At 42.3% G+C, this 21254-nt stretch overlaps 1 protein-coding gene across 4 annotated transcripts in view; it reads left to right on the forward strand.

Annotated features, from left to right (window-relative positions):
- LOC122558814 (MICOS complex subunit mic25-a-like) overlaps window positions 1-21254 on the forward strand; it is a 541522-nt gene that overhangs the window by 392032 nt on the left and 128236 nt on the right. Inside the window, exon 8 of one of the 4 annotated variants that reach the window (XM_087994068.1) lies at window positions 20064-20227. The exons of the other annotated variants lie outside the window; for them this stretch is intronic. Coding sequence (XP_087850194.1) covers window positions 20064-20153 — 90 coding nt within the window. The 3' untranslated portion in view covers window positions 20154-20227. Of the gene's footprint in view, window positions 1-20063; window positions 20228-21254 lie in introns of those variants that run through there. 4 annotated transcript variants of the gene reach the window in all.

Here is a 21254-nt window from a genome sequence, read left to right on the forward strand (position 1 = left end):
GTCGAATTCACGGGACATTGGTATTGGTACTGGGGAAGGAGGGAGCTGTTCCAATGGTACAGGTTCCAGCTGAATCACACTGGGACCAGACTCCTAGCGAATTGCATAACCAGGGCAGTGGATAGGACTTCAAACTAAATAGTGGACTGATGGGTACAGTTGTATGGAAAAATTATGGAAGAAGTTAAAGAAAGGGTGCTCATCAGATGTTTTTAAAGTTTCCAGAACAAGTATACAATAGGTAGGATGGAAAGACTCAGGAATTTAACTTCAGGCACAGCAGATAAGGGGACAACAATGAGACAGGGAAGGAGGGGCAATCAGCACAGGACATAAATACTTTAAATACACGCAGTATACAGAACAAGGTAAATGAGCTTGTAGCACAGATTGAAATTGGTGGGTACAATGTTGTGGGCATTACAGACGCATGGCTACAAGAGGATCAGAAATAGACAAATAGGAGGCTGGAAGAACACAGCAAGCCAGGCAGCATCAGGAGGTGGAGAAGTCAAAATTTCGAGTATTAAGCCTTAGAATAATAGAACAGTACAGCACAGTACAGGCCCTGCGGTCCTCAATGTTGTGTCGACCTTTTATCCTACTCAAAGACTAATCCACATTCCCTTCATTGAACCATCTTCCATGTGCCTATCCAAGAGTCACTTAAATGCCCCTAATGTATCTGACTCTACTGCCACTGCTGGCAGTGCATTCCATGCACCCACCACTGTCTGTGTAAAGAACCGACCTCTGACATCTCCCCTAAACCTTCCTCCTATCACCTTAAAATTATGGCCCCTTGTGTTAGACATCTCCACCATGGGAAAAGGTCTCTGGCTATCCACTCTGTCAATGCCTCTCATCATCTTGTTCAGCTTTATAAAGTCACCTCTCATCCTTCTTCGCTCCAATGAGAAAAGCCCTAGCTCCCTCAACCTTTCTTCATAAGACATGCCCTCCAGTCCAGGCAGCATCCTGGTAAATATCCTTTGCACCCTCTCTAAAGCTTCCACATCTTTCCTTTAATGAGGTGACCAGAACTGGGCACAATATTCCAAGTGTGGTCTAACCACGGCTTTATAGACCTGCAGCATAACCTTGCACCTCTTAAACTCAATACCCCTGCTAATAAAAGCCAACACACCATACGCCTTCTTAACAACCCTATCAGCTTGGGTGGCAACTTTGAGGCATGTACGGATATGGACCCCAAGGGGTGGCACAGTGGCTCAGTGATTAGCACTGTGGCCTCACAACACAAGGGACCTGGGTTTGATTCCAGTCTCGGGCAACTGTCTGTGTGGAGTTTGCTCATTCTCCTTGTGTCTGCGTGGGTTTCCTACGGGTGCTTTGGTTTCCTCCCACAATCCAAAGATGTGCAGGTTAGATGAATTGGTCATGCTAAATTGCCGATAGTGTTCAGGGATATGTAGGTTAGGGGTAAATGTAGAGTAATGGGAATGGGTTTTTTTTTGATTAGATTAGATTAGATTAGATTACAGTGTGGAAACAGGCCCTTCGGCCCAACAAGTCCACACCGACCCGCCGAAGCGTAACCCACCCCTACATTTACCCCTTACCTAACACTACGGGCAATTTAGCATGGCCAATTCACCTAACCTGCACATCTTTTGGACTGTGGGAGGAAACCAGAGCACCCGGAGGAAACCCACGCAGACACGGGGAGAATGTGCAAACTCCACACAGTCAGTCGCCTGAGGCGGGAATTGAACCCGGGTCTCTGGCGCTGTGAGGCAGCAGTGCTAACCACTGTGCCACCGTGCTGCCCACCATGGGTGGGTTTGGGTGGGATATTCTTCAGAGTGTCGGTGTGGACTTGTAGGGCCGAAGGGTGTGTTTCCATGCTGTAGGGATTCTGTGATCCCTCTGTTCCTCCATACTGCCAAGAATCCTGCCTTTAACCCTGTATTCTACGTTCAAATTTGACTTTCCAAAATGAATGACTTCACACTTTTCCAGGTTGAACTCCATCTGCCACTTCTCAGCTCAGCTCTGCATCCTGTCAATGTCCTGTTACAAAAAACCTACAACAGCCCTTCACACTATCGACAACTCCACCAACCTTTGTGTCATCGGCAAAGTTACTAATCCACTTTTCCACTTCCTCATCCAAGTCATTTATAAAAATCACAAAAGAGCAGAGGTCCCAGAACCGATCCCTGTGGAACATCACTGGTCACTGAGCTCCAGGCTGAATACTTTCCATCTACCAACACTCTTCTATGGGCCAGCCAATACTGTATCCAGACAGCCAAATTTCCCTGTATCCCATACCTCCTTACTTTCTGGATGATCCTACTATGGGAAACCTTATCAAATGCCTTGCTAAAATCCATCCACACCACTTCCACTGCTCTACCTTCATCAATGTGTTTTGCCATATTCTCAAAGAATTCAATAAGTTTTGTGAGGCATGATCTGTCTTTCACAAAGCCATGCTAACTATTTCTAATCAAACTATGCTTTTCCAAATAATCATAAATCCTTTCTCTCAGAATCCTCTCAATACTTTGGCAATAATAGACGTAAGACTGACTGGTCTGTAATTCCCAGGATTATCTCAATATCCTTTCTTGAACAATGGAATAACACTTGCCACCCTCCAATCACCTGGCACTACTCCAGTGGACAGTAAGGTGCAAAGGTCATATCCAAAGGTGCAGCCATCTCTTCCCTAGCTTCCTGAAGTAACCTATGTATTCTGCCCTGAAGCTCTCAGCACTATCCCTCTTTATGGGCATTTAACGGACATTGGATAGGCATATGGAGGATAGTGGTAAAAACAATGACTGCAGATGCTGGAAACCAGATTCTGGATTAGTGGTGCTGGAAGAGCACAGAAGTTCACGCAGCATCCAAGGAGCTTCTAAATCGACGTTTCGGGCAAAAGCCCTTCATCAGAAATTATTCCTGATGATTGGCTTTTGCCCAAAACGTCGATTTCGAAGCTCCTTGGATGTTGCCTGAACTGCTGTGCTCTTCCAGCACCACTAATCCAGAATATGGAGGATAGTGGGCTAGTGTAGGTTAGGTGGGCTTGGATCGGTGCAACATCGAGGGCCAAAGGGCCTGTACTGCGCTGTATTTTTTCTATGTTTCTATGTTTTCTAAGTTTATCCTCATGCCCTGACCTACCTGCCAATTGTCCTTCCCACCTATCCGCTCCACCCTCCTCTCTGACCTATCACCTTTATCCCCACCTCCATCCACCTATTGCACTCTTAGCTACCTTCTCCACTCCCCCTCCTATTTATCTCTCCACCCCGGAGGCTCCCAGCCTCATCCTTGATGAAGGACTCCTGCTCCTCGGATGCTGCCTGACCTGCTGTGCTTTTCCAGCACCACTCTAATCTTGACTCTGATCTCCAGGATCTGCAGTCCTTACTTTCGCCTCGTGTATATCCCATCTGGCCCAGGGGATTTAAGTATCTTTACGTTTTTCAAAGTTTTCAGCACATCCTCCTTCTTAACATCAACCTGTTTGAGCATATCAGTCTGTTTCACGCTGTCCTCAGAAACATCAATGTCCCTCTCAGCAGTGAATACTGAAGCAAAGTATTCATTAAGGACCTCCCCTACCTCCTCCAACTCCAGAAGCAAGTTCCCTCCACTAACCCTGATCGACCCTACCTTCACTCTAACCATCCTCTTGTTCCTCACATAAGTGTAGAATGGCTTAGATTACTTACAGTGTGGAAACAGGCCCTTTGGCCCAACAAGTCCACACCGACCCGCCAAAGAGCAACCCACCCAGACCCATTCCCCTACATTTACCCCGTCACCTAACACAACGGGCAGTTTAGCATGGCCAATTCACCTAACCTGCACATTTTTGGTCTGTGGGAGGAAACCGGAACACCTTGAGGAAACCCAGACAGACACAGGGAGAATATGCAAACTCCATACAGTCAGTCGCCTGAGGCGGGAATTGAACTTGGGTTTCTGGCGCTGTGAGGCAACAGTGCTAACCACTGTGCCGCGTAGGGTTTTTCTTATTCCTATCTGCTAAAGCTTTTTCAGTTCCCCCTTTTTAGCTCTCCAAAGTCCATTCTTCAGTTCGTATCTGACTATCTTGTAAGCCTCTAAGGCCCTGTCTGATCCTTGCCTCCTCAACCTTAAGTAAGCCTTCTTCAGCACCAAAGGGCACCAGAGTTGGGAACCAAATAACCAAGGATACACGTAACCCAGTCCTTCACTGAAACCAGCCTTCCTTCCATTGACTCTGTCTATACGTCATGCTGCCTCAGGAAATCAGCCAACATAATCAAAGACCCTCCCACCTCTGTTGTACTCCCTTCCACCCTCTTCTATCAGGCCGAAGATATAAATGTTTGAAAACACATACCAATTTTCTGAACAAAGAGACCTTGGAGTACGGGTTCATAGTTCCTTGAAATTGAAGTCGCAGATAGATAGGATAGTGAAGAAGGCATTTGGTATGCTTTCCATTATTGGTTAGAGTATTGAGTACAGGAGTTGAGAGGTCATATTGTGGCAGTACAGGTGATTGGTTAGGGCCACTTTGGAATATTGCGTGCAATTCTGGTCTCCTTCCTATTGGAAGGATGTTGTAAAACTTGAAAAGATTCAGAAATGACTTACAGGAATGTTGTTAGGGTTGGAGGATTGGAACCTTAGAAAAAGGCTGAATAGGCTGGGGCTGTTTTCCCTGGAGTGTTGGAGGCTAAGGGGTGACCTTATAGAGGTTTATAAAATCATGAGAGGCATGGAAAGGATAAATAGACAAGGTCTTTTCCCTGGAGTGGGGAATCCAGAACTAGAGGGCATAGTTTAAGGTGAGAGGGTAAAGTTATAAAAGGGAGTTAAGGGGATACTTTTTCACACTGAGGGTGGTGCATGTATGGAATGATCTGCCAGAGAAAGAGGCGGAGGCTGGTACAATTATAACATTTAAAAGGCATCTGGATGGGTACATGAATAGGAAGGGTTTAGAGAGATATGGGCCAAGTCCTGGCAAATGGGACGAGATTAGGTTAGGATATCTGGTCAGCATGGACGAGTTGGACAAGTTTCCGTGCTGTACATCTCTATGACTCTATAACAGATATAAGAACAGCATCTTCCCCGCTGTCATAAAACGTATGAACGGATCTCTCATTTGTTCGGATTGATTCAATTACCCTGATGTACTTATGTAAGGTGTAATTTGTCTGGATAACACATAAAAACAATACTTTTCACTATTGCATGTGACAATAATAAATCAAAAAAAACACGTCAAATTAATCAAAGATATCCTGTCAAAGGACAGGCAGTTGGGCAGAGGGGATGTTGTCTTGTTAGTAAGTAATGAAATTAAGTTGATAGCAAAAAGTGATATAGAGCCATACAATCTGTGTGGGTAGATGAGGAACTACAAAGCTAAAAAGATCCTGGTGGGAATTAGGTACAGATGTCCGAGCAGTAGTCAGGATGTCGGGAAGAAAATAAATCAAGAGATTGAAAGGCCTTGTAGGAAAAGCGCCATTGCAATAATCATGGGATCTTCACTCTTCAGGTTGGTAGTGGATCCCAAGTAAAGGGTTTTGTGGAATGTCCATGAGATGGTTTTTTTGAGACAGCTTGTGGTAGAGCCCACCAGGGAACAGGCAGTTCTGGATTTGGTGATGTGTATTAAGGCAGATGTGACTAGGGAGCTTAAAGTGGTGGAACTCCTTGGGGGCAGTGACCATATTATAATAAAGTTCAGCCTGCAGTTCGAGAGGGAGAAGCTGGAATAAGATGTAACAGTATTGAGTAATGATAATTACAAAGGCATGAGCAAGGAGTTAGCCTGAGTTGAATGGAAGAGGACCCTGGCAGGGATGACAATAGGGCAGCAATGGCAGGAGTTTCTGGCAGTAATTCAGGAAACACAGCAGAAATTATTCATCCCAAGGAAGAAGAAATGTAGTAAGGGGAGGACAGGAAAACCATGGCTGACAAGGAAATTCAGGGACAGCATAAAAGCAAAAAAAAGCATACAATGAAGTGAAGATTAGTGGGAAGCCAGAGAATTGGAAAGCTTTTAAAAACCAGCAGAGGACAACTAAAAACCGCAATAAGAGGGGGTGAAGATGAAATATGAAGGTAGACTAGCTAGTAATATACAAAAAGATTGCAAGAGCTTTTTTTGATATATAAAAGGTAAGAGAGAGGCAAGTGTAGACATTGGACCACTGGAATATGAGGCTGAAGAAATTTATGGGGTCGACTATTACATGGATACTATTTTTGAGGGGCTGAAATTCATACTGTATCATTAGCAGAAGCCAAATTGATCTCTAAACGAATAAGGAAAAAACATGAATTATGGTAATTCTGAAAACCCGGAGCGGAACACAACAGCCAGTGAACTGGAAGACCGGGAGTGGTGCGGAATAACCCGCAGACGGGAGAGCTGGAGCAGCATGTAACAGCTGGCACGCTGACTCATAAATGTTGACCTGTTTTCCTGTGAAGAACTAGGGTCAACTTTTACATGAGATGTGTGGAAAAGTCCAGGTTATTTGGCCAAAAATAGGGGGTCGACTTTTACATGAGATCGACTATTACTCGAGTATATACAGTAAATGCAATTGCAAACCAGACTAAGATTCGGAAGAGATATGACAAAGTAAAGAAGTGAACCAAAAAAAAATGTGAAAAGAGACAGGCAGCTAATATAAAAAGAGAATCCCAAAGCCTTCTACAGGCAATTCATTCGTAAAAGGACGAGTAGGGCTGATTAGAGGCCAGAAAGTAGTTTTACTCATGGAGGCAAGGACAGAACTGAAGTGTGAAGTGCAAATGTCTTAACTAAGGAAGAACATGCTTCTTTGTGAGTTGTTATTTTCTTTTTGGGACTACAAGCTGAAATAGAAGTTGGATGTCTATAACTGGAATACAACGTAAGATTTGCAACTTGAAAATTAGAAGTGAGATTATGGAACTGTGCAATTATAATGTTCCTTTTTTTAGAATCAGGAAAAGGGAGAATTTGAGAGTGAATGGCTTGAGGAATCTTTTGAGTAAAGGAAACTCTGCCTGACAGCAACTCTCTGGTTGAGCCATAGAGTGTTAAGAAGCTCTTATTACAAAGAACATCAGAGCAGAAAAATCCAAGAGCCTGCAGACAGACATCCCTCCTCCTCCGTCTCTCTCTCGTTCTCTCACCCACCCACGCCCCCATAAAAAACAAGGTTAAAAATCACACAACACCATGTTATAGTCCAACAGCTTTCAGAGTGCTGCTCCTTCATCAGATGGTTGTGGAGTATAAAATTGTAAGACACAGAAATTTTAGTAAAGGTTTACAGTGTGATGCAGCTGAAATGATACATTGAAAAAGACCTGATTGTTCAGCCTCTCATCTTTTAAAATGATTTGGAGGGGCTGGTGTTGGACTGGGGTGTGCAAAGTTAAAAATCACACAACGGCAGGTGCCATGTCAGCTCAGATAAGGCATTGAATGTGTGAGGTTAAAGCCTGTCTGTCTGTGCCCCAATTCGTGAACCATGGGTGACAGGAGAAATTGTATGACGAGCCAAAAGGAAAAGGGAAGCGTACATAAGGTCCAGGCAGCTGAGAACAGAACAGGCCCTGGAGGAATATCGGAAGAGTAGGACAAGTCTTAAACAAGGAATCGTGGGCTTAAAGGGGTCATGAAATAGCTTTAGCAAGCAGAATTAAGGAAAATCCCAAAGCATTTTATTCTTATATAAGAAGCAAGCGGGTAACTAGAGAAAGGATTGGTCTACTAAAAGATAATTAAGGAAGGCTGTATGCCGAACCTGAGAGAATGAGTGAGATTCTGAATGATTACTTTGCATCAGCGTTCACTAAGGAGAGGAACATGATGAATCTTGAAATTAGAGATAGATGCTTGATTAGTCTGGATCACGTTGGCATAAATCGGCAAGATGTGTTGGGTATGCTAGAGGTTATTAAGGTGGACAAATCCCTAGGACTGGATAGGATCTATCCCAGGTTGCTGAGGGAGGCAAGAGAGGAAATAGCTGGGGCCCTGACAGATATCTTTGTGGCATCCTTAAATACTGGTGAGGTCCCAGAGGACTGGAAGGTTGCTCATGTTGCCCCCCTGTACAAGAAGGGTAGAAGATATATTCTGGGTAACTACAGACCAGTGAGCCTGATGTCGGTGGTGGGGAAGTTGCTGGAGAGGGTACTGAGAGATAGGATCTATTTATCTTTAGAAAAGAATGGGCTTATCAGTGATAGGCAACATGGTTTTGTGCGGGGGAGATTGTGCCTTATCAACTTAATAGAGTTCTTCGAGGAAGTGACCAAGTTGATAGATGAAGGAAGGGCTGTTGATGTCATATACATGGACTTTAGTAAGGTGTTTGATAAGGTTCCCCATTGTAGACTAATGGAGAAAGTGAAGTCACATGGTGTGCAGGGTGTTCTAGCTAGATGGATAAAGAACTTGTTGAGCAACAGGAGACAGAGAGTAGTAGTTGAAGGGAGTTTTTCGAAATGGAGAAAGGTGACCAGTGGTGTTCCACAGGGGTCAGTATTGGGGCCACTGTTGTTTGTAATAAACATAAATGATCTGGAAGAGGGCACTGTTGGTATGATCAGCAAGTTTGCAGATGACACAAAGATTGGTGGATAGCAGCAAGCATAAGGGACTGTCAAAGCATACAGGAGGAGAATTGGGTAGAAAAGTGGCAAATGGCTTTCAACCCAGACAAATGTGAGGTGATGCATTTAGGCAAGTCTAATTCTAGAGCGAATTATACAATGAATGGAAGAGACTTGGGAAAAATTGATGAGCAGAGAGATCTGGGAGTGCAGGTCCATTGTACTCTGAAGGTTGCTGCACAGGTGGATAGAATGGTCAAGAAGGCATATAGTATGCTTGCCTTCATTGGACAGGGTATTGAATATAAAAGCTGGCAAGTCATGTTAAAATTGTACAAGACATTGGCTCGGCCGCATTTAGAATATTGTGTACGGTTCTGGGCTCTACATTACCAAAAAGATGTGGATGCTTTGGAGAGGGTGCAGAGAAGGTTTATGAGGATGTTGCCTGGTATGGAAGGTGTTAGCTATGAAGAGAGGTTGAGTAGGTTAGGTTTATTTTCACTAGAAAAAAGGAGATTGAGGGAGGATCTGATTGAGGTTTACAAAATCATGAAGGGTATAGACACGGTGGATAGAGACAAGCTTTTTCCCCAGGGTGAAGGATTCAATAACGAGAAGTCATGCTTTCAAGGTGAGAGGTGGAAAGTTAAAGGGGGATACATACGGCAAGTACTTCACATAGTGGGCGTTTGGAACGCGTTGCCAGCAAAGGTGGTAGAGGCAGGCACGGTGGATTCATTTAAGATGCATTTGGACAAATGCATGAGTAGGTGGGGAGCAGAGGGATACAGATACTTAGGAATTGACCGACAGGTTTAGACAGTACGTGTGGATTGACTCAGGCTTGGAGGGCCAAAGGGCCTGTTCCTGGGCTGTAAATTTTCTTTTTTCCTTGTTCAGACTGATTCTATTTCTAAAAAAACGGATTTACAACACCTTACATGGATTCATGCAGATTTTGAGCAAAATAAAATATAATTCTGCAAGTAAAAATTCACCCCATAAACAGACGTGTGTGTGTATGTGTGTGTGAGTGTCTATGAGACAGTGTGTGTATGTGTCTTCGTGTAAAGGAGTATAAGTCTTTGAGAGGGTGCGTTTGTGAGTGTGGGAAGTGGGAAGTGTCTATGTATTAGCGTATGAGAGAGAGCTTGTGTATGAGAGAGGGTCTGCGTGAGAGTATGGGTCTATAGGGGTGTGTGTGCGTGCATGTGTGTGAGAGAGTGTATAGTGCAGCGGGGTCATCTGTAGTGTGACATGAACCTAAGCTCCTGGTTGAGGCTGTCCCCATGGGTACCAAACTTGGCTATCAGCCTCTGCTCAGCCACTTTGTGGCGTTGCCTATCCCGAACTCCGCCTTGGAGGATGGTCATCCAAATGTCCAAGGCTGAATGTCCCAGACAGCCCACCATGTACACGGCAAGTTCTCATGTGACTTGGCCAACGTGTCTATCTCATACACTGCAGGCAAGGATGCCCTGAGGTCTGGTACATTGGCGAGACTGAGCAGAGACTACAACAATGGATGAATGGACACTGCACAACAATCACCAGCCAGGAGTGTTCCCTCCCAGTTGGGGAACACTTCAGCAGTCCGAGACATTCAGCCTTGGACCTTCGGATGACCATCTTCCAAGTCAGACTTCGGGACAGGCAACAATGCAAAGTGGCCAAGCAGAGGCTGATAGCCAAGTTTGGTACCCATGGGGGTGGCCTTAACCGGGACCTTGGGTTCATGTCACACTACAGGTGACCCCACTGCACACACACACACACACACCCCTTCTCTCATTCACAAGCTCTATCTCATACGCTCACACGTACACACCCCACCCCCCCACACACACAGACATGCATCCTCTCACAGACTATACTCCTTTACACTCACACACATACACACGCACACATTCTCTCACAGACACTCACACCCACATGCACGCACACACACATAACATTTGTGGGGTGAATCTGTACTGGCAGAATTACATTTTATTTTGCTCAAAAACTGCATGAATCCATGTAAGATTCTGTGAATCTCTTTTTTTTAGAAATAGAATCAGTCTGAACATTGGGGCACAGACAAGTAGACTTTAACCTCACACCTTCAATGCATTATCTGAACGGACATGGCACCTATTATTAAAGTTCACTTTAGAACGTAACTTTAAAAAAAGTTCTGGGATTTATGTATGAAAGAACTGAAACCAACATGGTCATTTTAAAAAATGACAGACTTAACAAACAATCCAGGTCTTTTTCAATATATAATTTCAGTTGCATCACATTGTAAAATTTTGCTATAAATTCTGTGTCTTACAATCTTATTCTCCACAACCACCTGATGAAGGAGCAGCGCTCCAAAAGCTAGAGCTTCCAAATGAACCTGTTGGACTATAACCTGATGTTGTGTGATTTTTAACTTTGTACACCCCATCCAACACCGGCACCTCCAAGTCATTCTCAAAAGCAGTTAGTTAAAGGCAAATTCTGGCTTTTCCAGTGATGTTGACTTCCCAAGAATTAATTAAAAACAGACTTCCAATTCCTAACAAGGCTCTGCTCTAAGAATTTACATGTATCACAAAGCTCCCATTTCCAGTAGATGCCCAACCAGAAGATTGCAACATTTGAAGAGCTGTGAGTGGGGAGGAGAGTACTGAGCCCACCACTTTAGCCATTATTTCCCACTCTTAGTGGTTTCTAATAGGGGAAAGGAGTTAAAATTCCTCTCTTGATGTTTGTTGTGATCGCTGAAACTGAAAGCAGACCTGTCACATCAAAAGGTGTTGACTAACTGAATTAAATCCACTGATGTGGTGTTGATTAAGATCTTAATCCTCCACATAGGGAGACCTTTCATGTCATTCTCCTGAAACACAATATTAAATTGAGCCTGTCTAAGTGGATATGAAATTCCACTAATATCAAGATAAACATTATTATGGGATTCATTGGTCAGGAGGTTAGAAGAGATTGTTTCTCATCAGTTCAGTTTATAAAGAGCATTGTGCTTCAGCATTTAGTGGAGAGAGTTTAAATTGCACTCAGGTATTGAGGGCTGCTGTTTATCTTGTGTTTAGCGAGCAGCTTTTAAAATAACATTTTAACAGAAAAGCTGTTTTCAAAATCCATTACTAATCTCTTATAAATTTAAAAACTTCTGCCAGCCAATCCTTTTTTGTAGTATTCCCATAGCTTTAGCCTTTCTTCTTGCAACTTTCAAACAATGCAGTTTCTGTCATAGAATATGAACAAATATTTAAGCATAAAAATGCCAATTGCTCTGGTCCATTAGTTAAGGTGGTTTTGTTGGACTGTCAGCAAGGAGACTCAAGAACAAATTGGCAAATTAGATTTTCTTTTAAAATGAAGTTTTAACATTTATAGTATGTCACCTACCCTCTGTGCCTGATGGGTACCAGCACACCTTGCTTGATATTGATAAAAGAAACTTGATGCAAATGACTTCAGCAATAGAAGCAAAAATTTATCCTTCCTCCCATGGCATGTGCATTTGAGAGTAGAGCTGCAGTGCAAGTTTGGCAGGCTCCAGACTTTGATTCCAGTCTGTGCTGGGTTGCTGATTCAGCTGAGGCAGGTGTAGAGATGACACAGATCACATCCATCCTCTGAGGTATGGGCTGGGGCAAGACCAGCCACGATAACTTCTCCCTGATTACTGCACAATATCCTGTATATATGTATAAACATTCAGAGCAAGTAGGATAACACGGTTGACTAGCATGTTGACATTTGTTATTCAAATGATGGGATGATAGTGACATTGTAGTGACATGTCACTAAACTGGCAGAATTTAAATTCAGTTAATAATTTTTGTAAAAAGTCTGGAATTGAAAACTAATCTCAGTAATGTGACCATAGAGGTAACTGCCATTGATTATGAGGGGCATGGGTAGAGTAAATAGATAAAGTTTTTACCCTGGGATTGGGGAGTCCAGAACTGAGGGCATAGGTTTAGGGTGAGAGGGGAAATAGAAACCTACGGGGGATCTTTTTCGCACAGAGGGTGGTACATATATGGAATGAGCTGCCAGAGGAAGTGGTAGATGCTGGTACAATTGCAAAAGTTAATAGGCATTTGGATGGGTATATGAATGGGAAGGGTTTGGAGGGATATGGGCCGGGTGCTGGCAGATGGGACTAGATTTTTTGTTGGGATATCTGGTCAGCATGGACAGGTTGGACAGAAGGGTCTGTTTCCATCCTGTACATCTCTATGATTCTATGATTGTTGTAAAACCCAATCTGGCTTACTCATGTCCTTCAGGGAAGGAAACCTTCTTCATTCCTGAAGAAGGGCTTATGCCCGAAACGTCGATTCTCCTTCTCCTTTGATGCTGCCTGACCTGCTGCGCTTTTCCAGCAACACATTTTTAAGCTCTGATCCCCAGCATCTGCAGTCCTCACTTTCTCCTAGGGAAGGAATCCTGCCAACCTTATCTGATCAGATCTATATGTGACTCCAGATCCACAACAAAGTGGTTGACTCTCAGCTGCTCGCAGTTTAATGGACAATTAGGGATGGACAACAAATGCAGATGTTGCCAGCCCTGCCCCACCTCATGAGAGAATCAAAAAAACTGGGTTAAATGTTGCAAAAACAGATAGTGTGGAATCAGTGTAATGTAGAAGAATGGAGAAATCTGCAGGGGGAAAGTGGAGTATTTTGGCATAGTTTGGAATGGTTTTGGTGTTTACTTGCAGATAACACATGTCAGGTAGGAATGAATATATTGTCACATAACATATGAAACATGAGGAGTGGTCATGGCAACTTACTCCTATTTGATTTTTGCTCTTGAAGTAGAGTTGTGCATGCGAGGCATTCCTTTGAGAACCACATACTTTGATAATGAATGGCAGAACCAGGGTGTGTTGCAGCATTTTTACCTCAGTGAACAAAATTTACGTTACACATTCCTGTAAAAAGGATAAGTCAGCATGCATTCCAGTGATAGAACATACTTGTAATGTCTGATGCTGCCACCTGTTCCATGGTTGTTAATCATTTGAATACACAAAACTTACAAGTCCAGCAAGGGAACGTGATGCATCGTTAATGTCAAGAAAGGTTACCATACATAATATTGATGCAAGAAGGTCTGGTGTATCACTGAAATATTTGGTGCTTCTTAAGGAGCATTTTGTCATAATTGTAGCTGGTGCAACTTTTTCATTTAATCTTAGCAGTGTTGTCTGTTGTCAGACTCTGGGAAGCTAGAAGATTTCTTTACTGTGAAAATATAATTTTCAGGGATTTCTTGACACTAAAGGATCTGTGATTGTTCGGAAAATTCTTTATCCAAGCACTATACTGGTAAAGAGCAACCTAACATCTTTAATACTGGAAATATTTGTAATAGGTGCTGCCTAGTTGCTGGGTTCTTTCTTTTGCACTTGTAATTTGTGTAAATACCTTGGAATTATTATAGCACATCTATGCAGTAATTTGGAGAACAAATGCCTTTAAGATTAGAGTAACTCTTTCATCGACTTCCAAAGAAGTAAGTTAGATGCTTTCAAATTACATCATGTGTTACGTGGAAGAAAAAATAATGTAGAACAAAGTATAGAGTTGAGCAAAAACTTTAAGGTAATGTAACAAAACCCAAACTTGCAAAATGCAGTGATATGAGGAGCACTTCTAAGCACCTTGGGATGTTTTGCTATGTTAAAGGTGCTACATAAATGCAAGTAGTTATCACAAAGGTTGAGGTGATCTGTTGTATAGGGTGATGGGGACAAATATTCTGAGATAATGATAAACAAAATTAGTTGGGGTGGTGGGAGGATCTTAGATTTCCTTAAAAAGCTAAACTAGATTGGCTAAGTAGCCTTCACTATCTGGATTTACGTCCATGATATTCTGTATTCAGTTCTTAAATTCATACTGTCAGTATCTCCCAAACATTCATCTTTATCTTTGTTTTGTCTTCTAAATCTTATAAATAATATCTAATAGCTAATAGAGTGACATGGTGTTGAGTAGTTAGCACTGCTGCATCACAGTGCTAGAAATCCAGGTTCAATTCCAGCCTCAGGTGACAGTCTGTGTGGGGCTTGCACATCCTCCCCATATTTGTGTGGGTTTCCTCTGGGTGCTGCGGTTTCCTCCTGCAGTCCAAGGATATGCAGGTTAGGTGGATTGATCATGCTAAATTGTCTATTGTGCCTCGGGATATGCAGACCTTGTGGGTTAGCCATGGGAGGTCCAGGGGTGGAATGGGTTGCACTTCAGAGTGTTGTTGTGGACTTGATGGGCCAGATGGCCTGCTTCCACACTGTAGAGATTCTAAGTATCTCAGTGTTCTTAAATGACTTTCAGTTAATGGAGATGAATTACTGCTGGTATTTTCACAGTGTCTGCCAAAACCTTGGTGGAATGTCTACATAGGCTTGAGGTAATTTGCCCTTTTTGCAGTCTCTAGATTAGATTAGATTCCATACAGTATGGAAACAGGCCTTTCGGCCCAACAAGTCCGCACTGACCCTCTGAAGAGTAATCCACCAGACCCATTCCCTACCGTATATTTACCCCTAACTAATGCACCTAACACTGGGCAATTTAGCATGGCTAATTCACCTGACCTGCACATCTTTGGACTGTGGGAGGAAACCCACGCAGACATGGGGGGAATGTCTGGGGCAAACTTCACACAGACAGTCGTCCGAGGTGAGAATTGAACCTGGACCCCTTGCGCTGTGAGGCTGCCGTGCTAACCATTGAGCCACCGTGCCACCTCTAAAAGTAGAGACTAATAGCTTTTAAAATAATATTTGAAATCCAGTGACAAACTGAAAGGATCACAAGATTTCAAGCTTTAAAACTTTTACTGTAATAAACAAACTAAAAGCAATTGTTTTTGATTTATAGCATCTGCAGTTCTTTCGGTTTTTATAAACTAAAAGCAATGTTGCCTAAACCCTAAAATGAAAGGAAAATACTGCAGATACTAGAAATTTCAATAAAATCAAATCAAAGTGCTGGAGAAACTCAGCAAGTTTGACAAAATCATGGAAAAAGAAGCAGAATAAACATTTCAAGACCAAAAATAGTCATGTTAGACTTGAGACATTAGCTGAACGGCTTTTGCCCGAAACGTTGATTCTCCTGCTCCTCTGATGCTGCCTGACCTGCTGTGCTTTTCCAGCATCACACTCTTGACTCTAATTTCCAGCATCTGCAGTACTTACTTTTGCCTCTCTATTGATGTGGTCAGACCTGCTGAATTTCTCCAATTTTGTTTCTATTGTTTAAACCCTATTCAGTAGGCAACTTGTAATTTAAATGACAGAACAGATTCTCCATTTAATATTTGAAACAAAAGATCCCTCTCCAGGGTTATATTTTATTCTCTTTCCAGTGAAAGACTGGCTGACTATATCTCTCTCCTCTCTCTCATATCTTTCTCTTGACTCGATTTTACTCACTGTTTTGCTCTGTCCATCTATCTGTCTGGTTCTCTCACTTCAGCTCTCTCTCATTCCCATTTTCTCTCTCGCTTGCACTTTCGCTCTTTCTCCCACTCTCTCTCAGGTTCTTGCACACTGACCTGTCTCTGAGCTTCAGGAATATTTTAACAAAAACCCTGTAACCTGATAAGAGGACAGCTTGCTATTGTCTCTTCCACTCTCAAGACCCAGTCCCATGGCATATGACATTGCCAGGATTTTGACCCAGCGACAGTGAAGGAACAGCGATATATTTTCCAAGTCAGGATAGTGAATGGCTTGGAGGGGAACTTGCAGGGGGTGGTGTTCCCATGTATCTGCTATCCTGGTCTTTCAAGGTGGAAGTAGTTGTGTTTTGGGAAGCGCTGTCTGAGGATCTTTGGTGAATTTCTGCAGTGCATCTTGTAGATAGTACACACTGCTGCTACTGGAGGTCTGGAGCTGAATGGCCCTGGCAGAACCCAAACTGGGTGTCAATGACCAGGTTATTGCTAAGTAGGTGCTACTTGATGGCATGATTGATGACACCTTCCATCACTTTACTGATGATTGAGAATAGATTGATAGAGCAGTAATTGGCCAGGTTGGATTTGTACAGCTTTTTATGTGCAGGACATAGCTAGGCAATTTTCCACATTGTTGGGTAAACACCAGTGTTGTCACTGTACTGGAAGAGTTGAAAAATGTGGTGCTGGAAAAACACAGCAGGCCAGGCAGCATCCGAGGAGCAGGACAATCGACGTTTCGGGCATAAATGGTTATGCCCGAAATGTCAATTCTCCCGCTCCTCGGATGCTGCCTGGCCTGCTGTGTTTTTCCAGCACCATATTTTTCAACTCTGGTACTCCAGCATCTGCAGTCCTCACTTTCTCCTAACTGTACTGGAAGAGCTTGGCTAAGGGAACGGCAAGTTCTGGAGCACAAGTCTTCAGTACTATTGCCTGGACATTGTCATAGCCTTTGAAGTATCCAGTGCCTCCAACCATTTCTTGATATCACTGGTGTGAATTGAATTTACTGAAGACTACTATCTGTGATGCTGGGGACCACTGGAGGTGGCCATGATGGATCATCCATTCAGCACTATTGGCTGAAGATTGCTATGAATGCTTCAGCCTTATCTTTTGAACTGGTATGTTGGGCTTTTCCATCATTGACGATGGGAATATTTGTGGAGTGTCTTCCCCCAGTGAATTCATTAATTGTGCACCACCATTCACAACTGGATGTGGCAGGACTGTAGAGCTTCAGTCAAATCCTTGGCTGTGGGCTTGCTTAACCCTATCACTTGCTGTTTGGCATGCAAATGATCCTGTTTGATGGCTTCATTACTGATACCAGCTCATATCACGAGCTGGAGAGAAGGCTAAGGATTTGTTGGGAATTGTCTCATTTTAATTGCTTCTTCCATTATTATGCAGGGCCACTGAACAGCACCCTACCCAAACATAGAGATATCTAATCCTGCATTTTCAGGCCCCCTGTCTTCCAATCAGATTGAGAGCCGATGATCATCATGATATAGTTGTAATGACGATGGATTCAAAACCAGAGACTAAAGCCTAACACTATGGGAGGAGAGGGCACAAATCAAATCCCAAGGTCGCAACAGGTGTAATTTAAATTCAAATACTCCGGAATTTTTAGGAAGTGTCAGTCATCATGGCCATGAAATTATCACAGATTACTTGATCTAATGAGACTGTAGGAACAGTTGGTTCTAAGTCCGCATGATGTGTGTGGCTTGAAGGGGGCTTATCGTTGGTGATGTTCTGATTTCATTAGTCATGAATCACATGGCTCTTCTCTCTAGGTAGGAATGCTAATTAGTTATTCTTCAGATACCCAACTTCCATTCTCTCTTAAAATCTAATAAACTGTTAGCATGACTGGTAGTATGACTATTTACAAAACTGGCATTCCTAACACCTGACTGTCAGACTTGGGGACGACCAATCCACTGACAGTTATCACAAGTGCCCTGACCGTTGTCCACAGGTGTGAATATCTCATACCTTCTTTCCAGTAAACTGGCTCTCACTGTCCTGATATAATCATAGAACTGTATAACCCAGAAACACAACCTAAAGTCCAACTTGTCCATGCCAATCAGGTATCCTCAATTAATCTAGTGTCATTTGCTAACATTTGGCCCATATTCCTCTAACCCTTCCTGTTCATATCCCCATCCAGATGCTTTTTAAATGTTGTAATTGTACCAGCCTCCACCACTTCCTCTATCAGCTCATTCCAAACACGCACCACCCTCTGTGTGAAAAAGTTGCCCCTTAGGTCCCTATGAAATCTTCTCCCTCTCATCTTAAACCTATGGCGTTTAGTTTTGTTCTCCCCTAGCCTGGGAAAAAGACTATATATCCTATCCATGTCCCTCATGATTTTTTATAAACTTCTATAAGTCACCCCTCAGCCTCTGATGCTCCAGGGAAAATAGCCCCAGTCTGTTCAGCCTCTTCCTATAGCTCAAACCTTCCAACCCTGGCAACATGAATACAAATCTTTTCTGAACCTTTTCAAGTTTACCAACATTTTTTCCTATCGGAAGGAGACCAAAATTGAACGCAGTATTCCAAAAGTGGCCTAACCAATGCCTTGTACAACTGCAAAATGATGTCCCAATTCCTATACTCAATGCACTGACCAATAAATGCAAGCATACCAAACTCCTTTTTACTACCTTGTCTACCCAGGACTCTACCTTCAAGGACCTACTAACCTGTACTTTAAGGTCTCTTTGTTTGGCAACGTTCCCCAGGACACTATCATTAAATGTATAAGTCCTGTCCTGATTTGCCTTTCCAAAATGCAACCAAGTCTTCCTGGCTTGTTGTTCAGCAGGATTTGGAGCACATCATGTGATCCCCCTTCTCAGCTCCATTTTATCTGAAATTAAATGGGCTGTCTCAAAAGCTAACAAACTTAAAACTTTGGAACATTCCCAAACATCTGACCTCAATAAAAGCAGAAAATATTGCCACAACAGGTGAAATTCCATAGAACAAGAGCAAGGACTGGACATTAGCTAACCCTGTACAAAATAGTTCAGGACATTGACTGTCCTTACATAAGCTGTTGTCCAACACTGACCATTTTGAAATCATTGGATTGGTTCAGCCAGCACCAATAAACTATTGTATTTGTATCAAACAAAAAGTTGGTTACATTAGTTAGTTCTGATTATGTCATTACTTGGAAATTCCTACCACTGTTATATGTTGCTGCATGGGCATATTTGCCTCATCCTTGATAAATGTTCCTCTCAAATTGTTAAATGGTCCTTACTGTCTATCTTTGTTGGCAGAAACTCCAATGCAAGAGGAAAGAGATAAAGTACTATGGAATGTTAAACTTGCCGTGACTCTGTCTTCATGATTGTAGGCTTTGAATCTTCAGTTGGCTTAAGGATCTATTTTTAACCTGCGCATAAAAGCAACAGAGGTTACTTGTTTGTGAAAGTTGCGTAAATAGATGTCATTCTTAAAATATCGAGCTCTCGGTTCTTCTGTCAGTGTTTTGAGGATTGTATTTTCTGATTTCATCCATCTTTTAAGTGAAAACCACAAAGCTGTAGCCTTGCATAAATCTTCAAACTCCTCGAATGTTCAGTGACACTTAGTTTATTTGGCAGGTGGACAGATTGTATTGAAATCTCATTCGTAGTGTCTTTATACAATGGTTTGAGTTTCATTTTACCAGAGAAATTGCTATTTCTTCAGTTCAATCACACATACAATTGAAGTGCAGCGTTAGTTCCGCTGTTTGGCTGTTTTAAAAAAATCAATTTGTGTTTTGTGGAAACTGCTCGTCTCTCATGGTGCGCATAAACTTAGGTAATCCTAGTTTTTGTTCTGAAATAAAACAAAAGTACTGGAAACACTCAGGAGGTCAGGCAACATCTGGCGAGAAAGAAACAGAGATAATGCTGAGCATTGTTTCTTCTTTTTGTTTTTCCATCCAGCACCCTGGTGTTCTGTGCAAGACTGATGATTTAGTCACAGGTATTTACTTAGTTTTGACATCACAATGGAAGAGAAAACCATGCATTTGATGAATAAAATGCAAAATATTTTGCAATTGCACTTTTTCTCATGATTTTTTGGTCACAATGGTCAGGTGACAAATGGGGCAATGCTCCTAAAGCTTCTGATTTCAAATAAACTTGTTGGATTCTAACCTGGTGTCATGTGATTTTTGACCTTGTCCACAGCAGCACTTCCACACAATCATTTTTTTCTTTTACTTTAGCAAAAGATCTAAGGATGCACCAAGGAGGGAGGAGATGGCCTTTATAAGACTTGGAATGAAGATATACCCTAATCTCCTAACAGTAACATTGATTTTACATCCCAAGACAATTTTCATACTATTATACAGTAAAATTTCACACCAAACCACAAAAGTTGATATTAGAACAGATTATCAAAAAATGGATCAAAGAAAACTTTTAAGGAGTGTGCTAATAGAGGGAGAGTAATATTGAAAGGTTTAGACAGGAAATTTTAGGGCTTGGGATCAAAGCTGAAGACATGGTACTCTGTGGTGCAGCAATTAAAATCGGATGTTCCAGAGCTCAGAATTTGATGAACTCTGGTATCTTGGAGCATTGTGTGACTTGAAAGGATTATAAAAAGAAGTAGAGACCCAACCACAGAAGGATTTGTAAACAAGGATTTTTATTTTTGTTAAATTCCCAGCACCAAAAATGTCTTGAGTGGCCTTAATTCTAGCAGCATTTTATTCTTTCATTTATTGGTCAATTGTTAATCGTGGAGCAATTGAGGGCAACTTTCTTCAAAGAAGAAATAAATTCCTGCAGAGATAGGTAATCTGTCTTGATAAAACAATAACTTGCAAAGAAATTCACTGTCAAATATACAAAGTGTTTGCAACAGGAATTTAATGTCAAGCAGAGAAAGAAAAAAAACTTACTGTGGGGCTGGTATTCTGAGACACCTCGGTTAATTGATAATGACTTTTGAGCTCACAACAATGATGCAGTCAATTTAAAATCAAGGAGAGCAGTCAAGACCATTGGAAAGTCAATGAAATTGTTGAATCTAGTCAGTAAGGCCAAAAAGAACATTGCAAAAGCATTACTTGCGATTTATCCAGTCTGCTTATTTTACCCTTTCAAATATTAATCTGAGGC

The sequence above is a fragment of the Chiloscyllium plagiosum genome, unplaced genomic scaffold, assembly GCF_037043375.1.
Source record: "Chiloscyllium plagiosum isolate Xiang-an unplaced genomic scaffold, Cpla_swu_hap1 HiC_scaffold_14, whole genome shotgun sequence".
NCBI lineage: Eukaryota > Metazoa > Chordata > Chondrichthyes > Orectolobiformes > Hemiscylliidae > Chiloscyllium > Chiloscyllium plagiosum.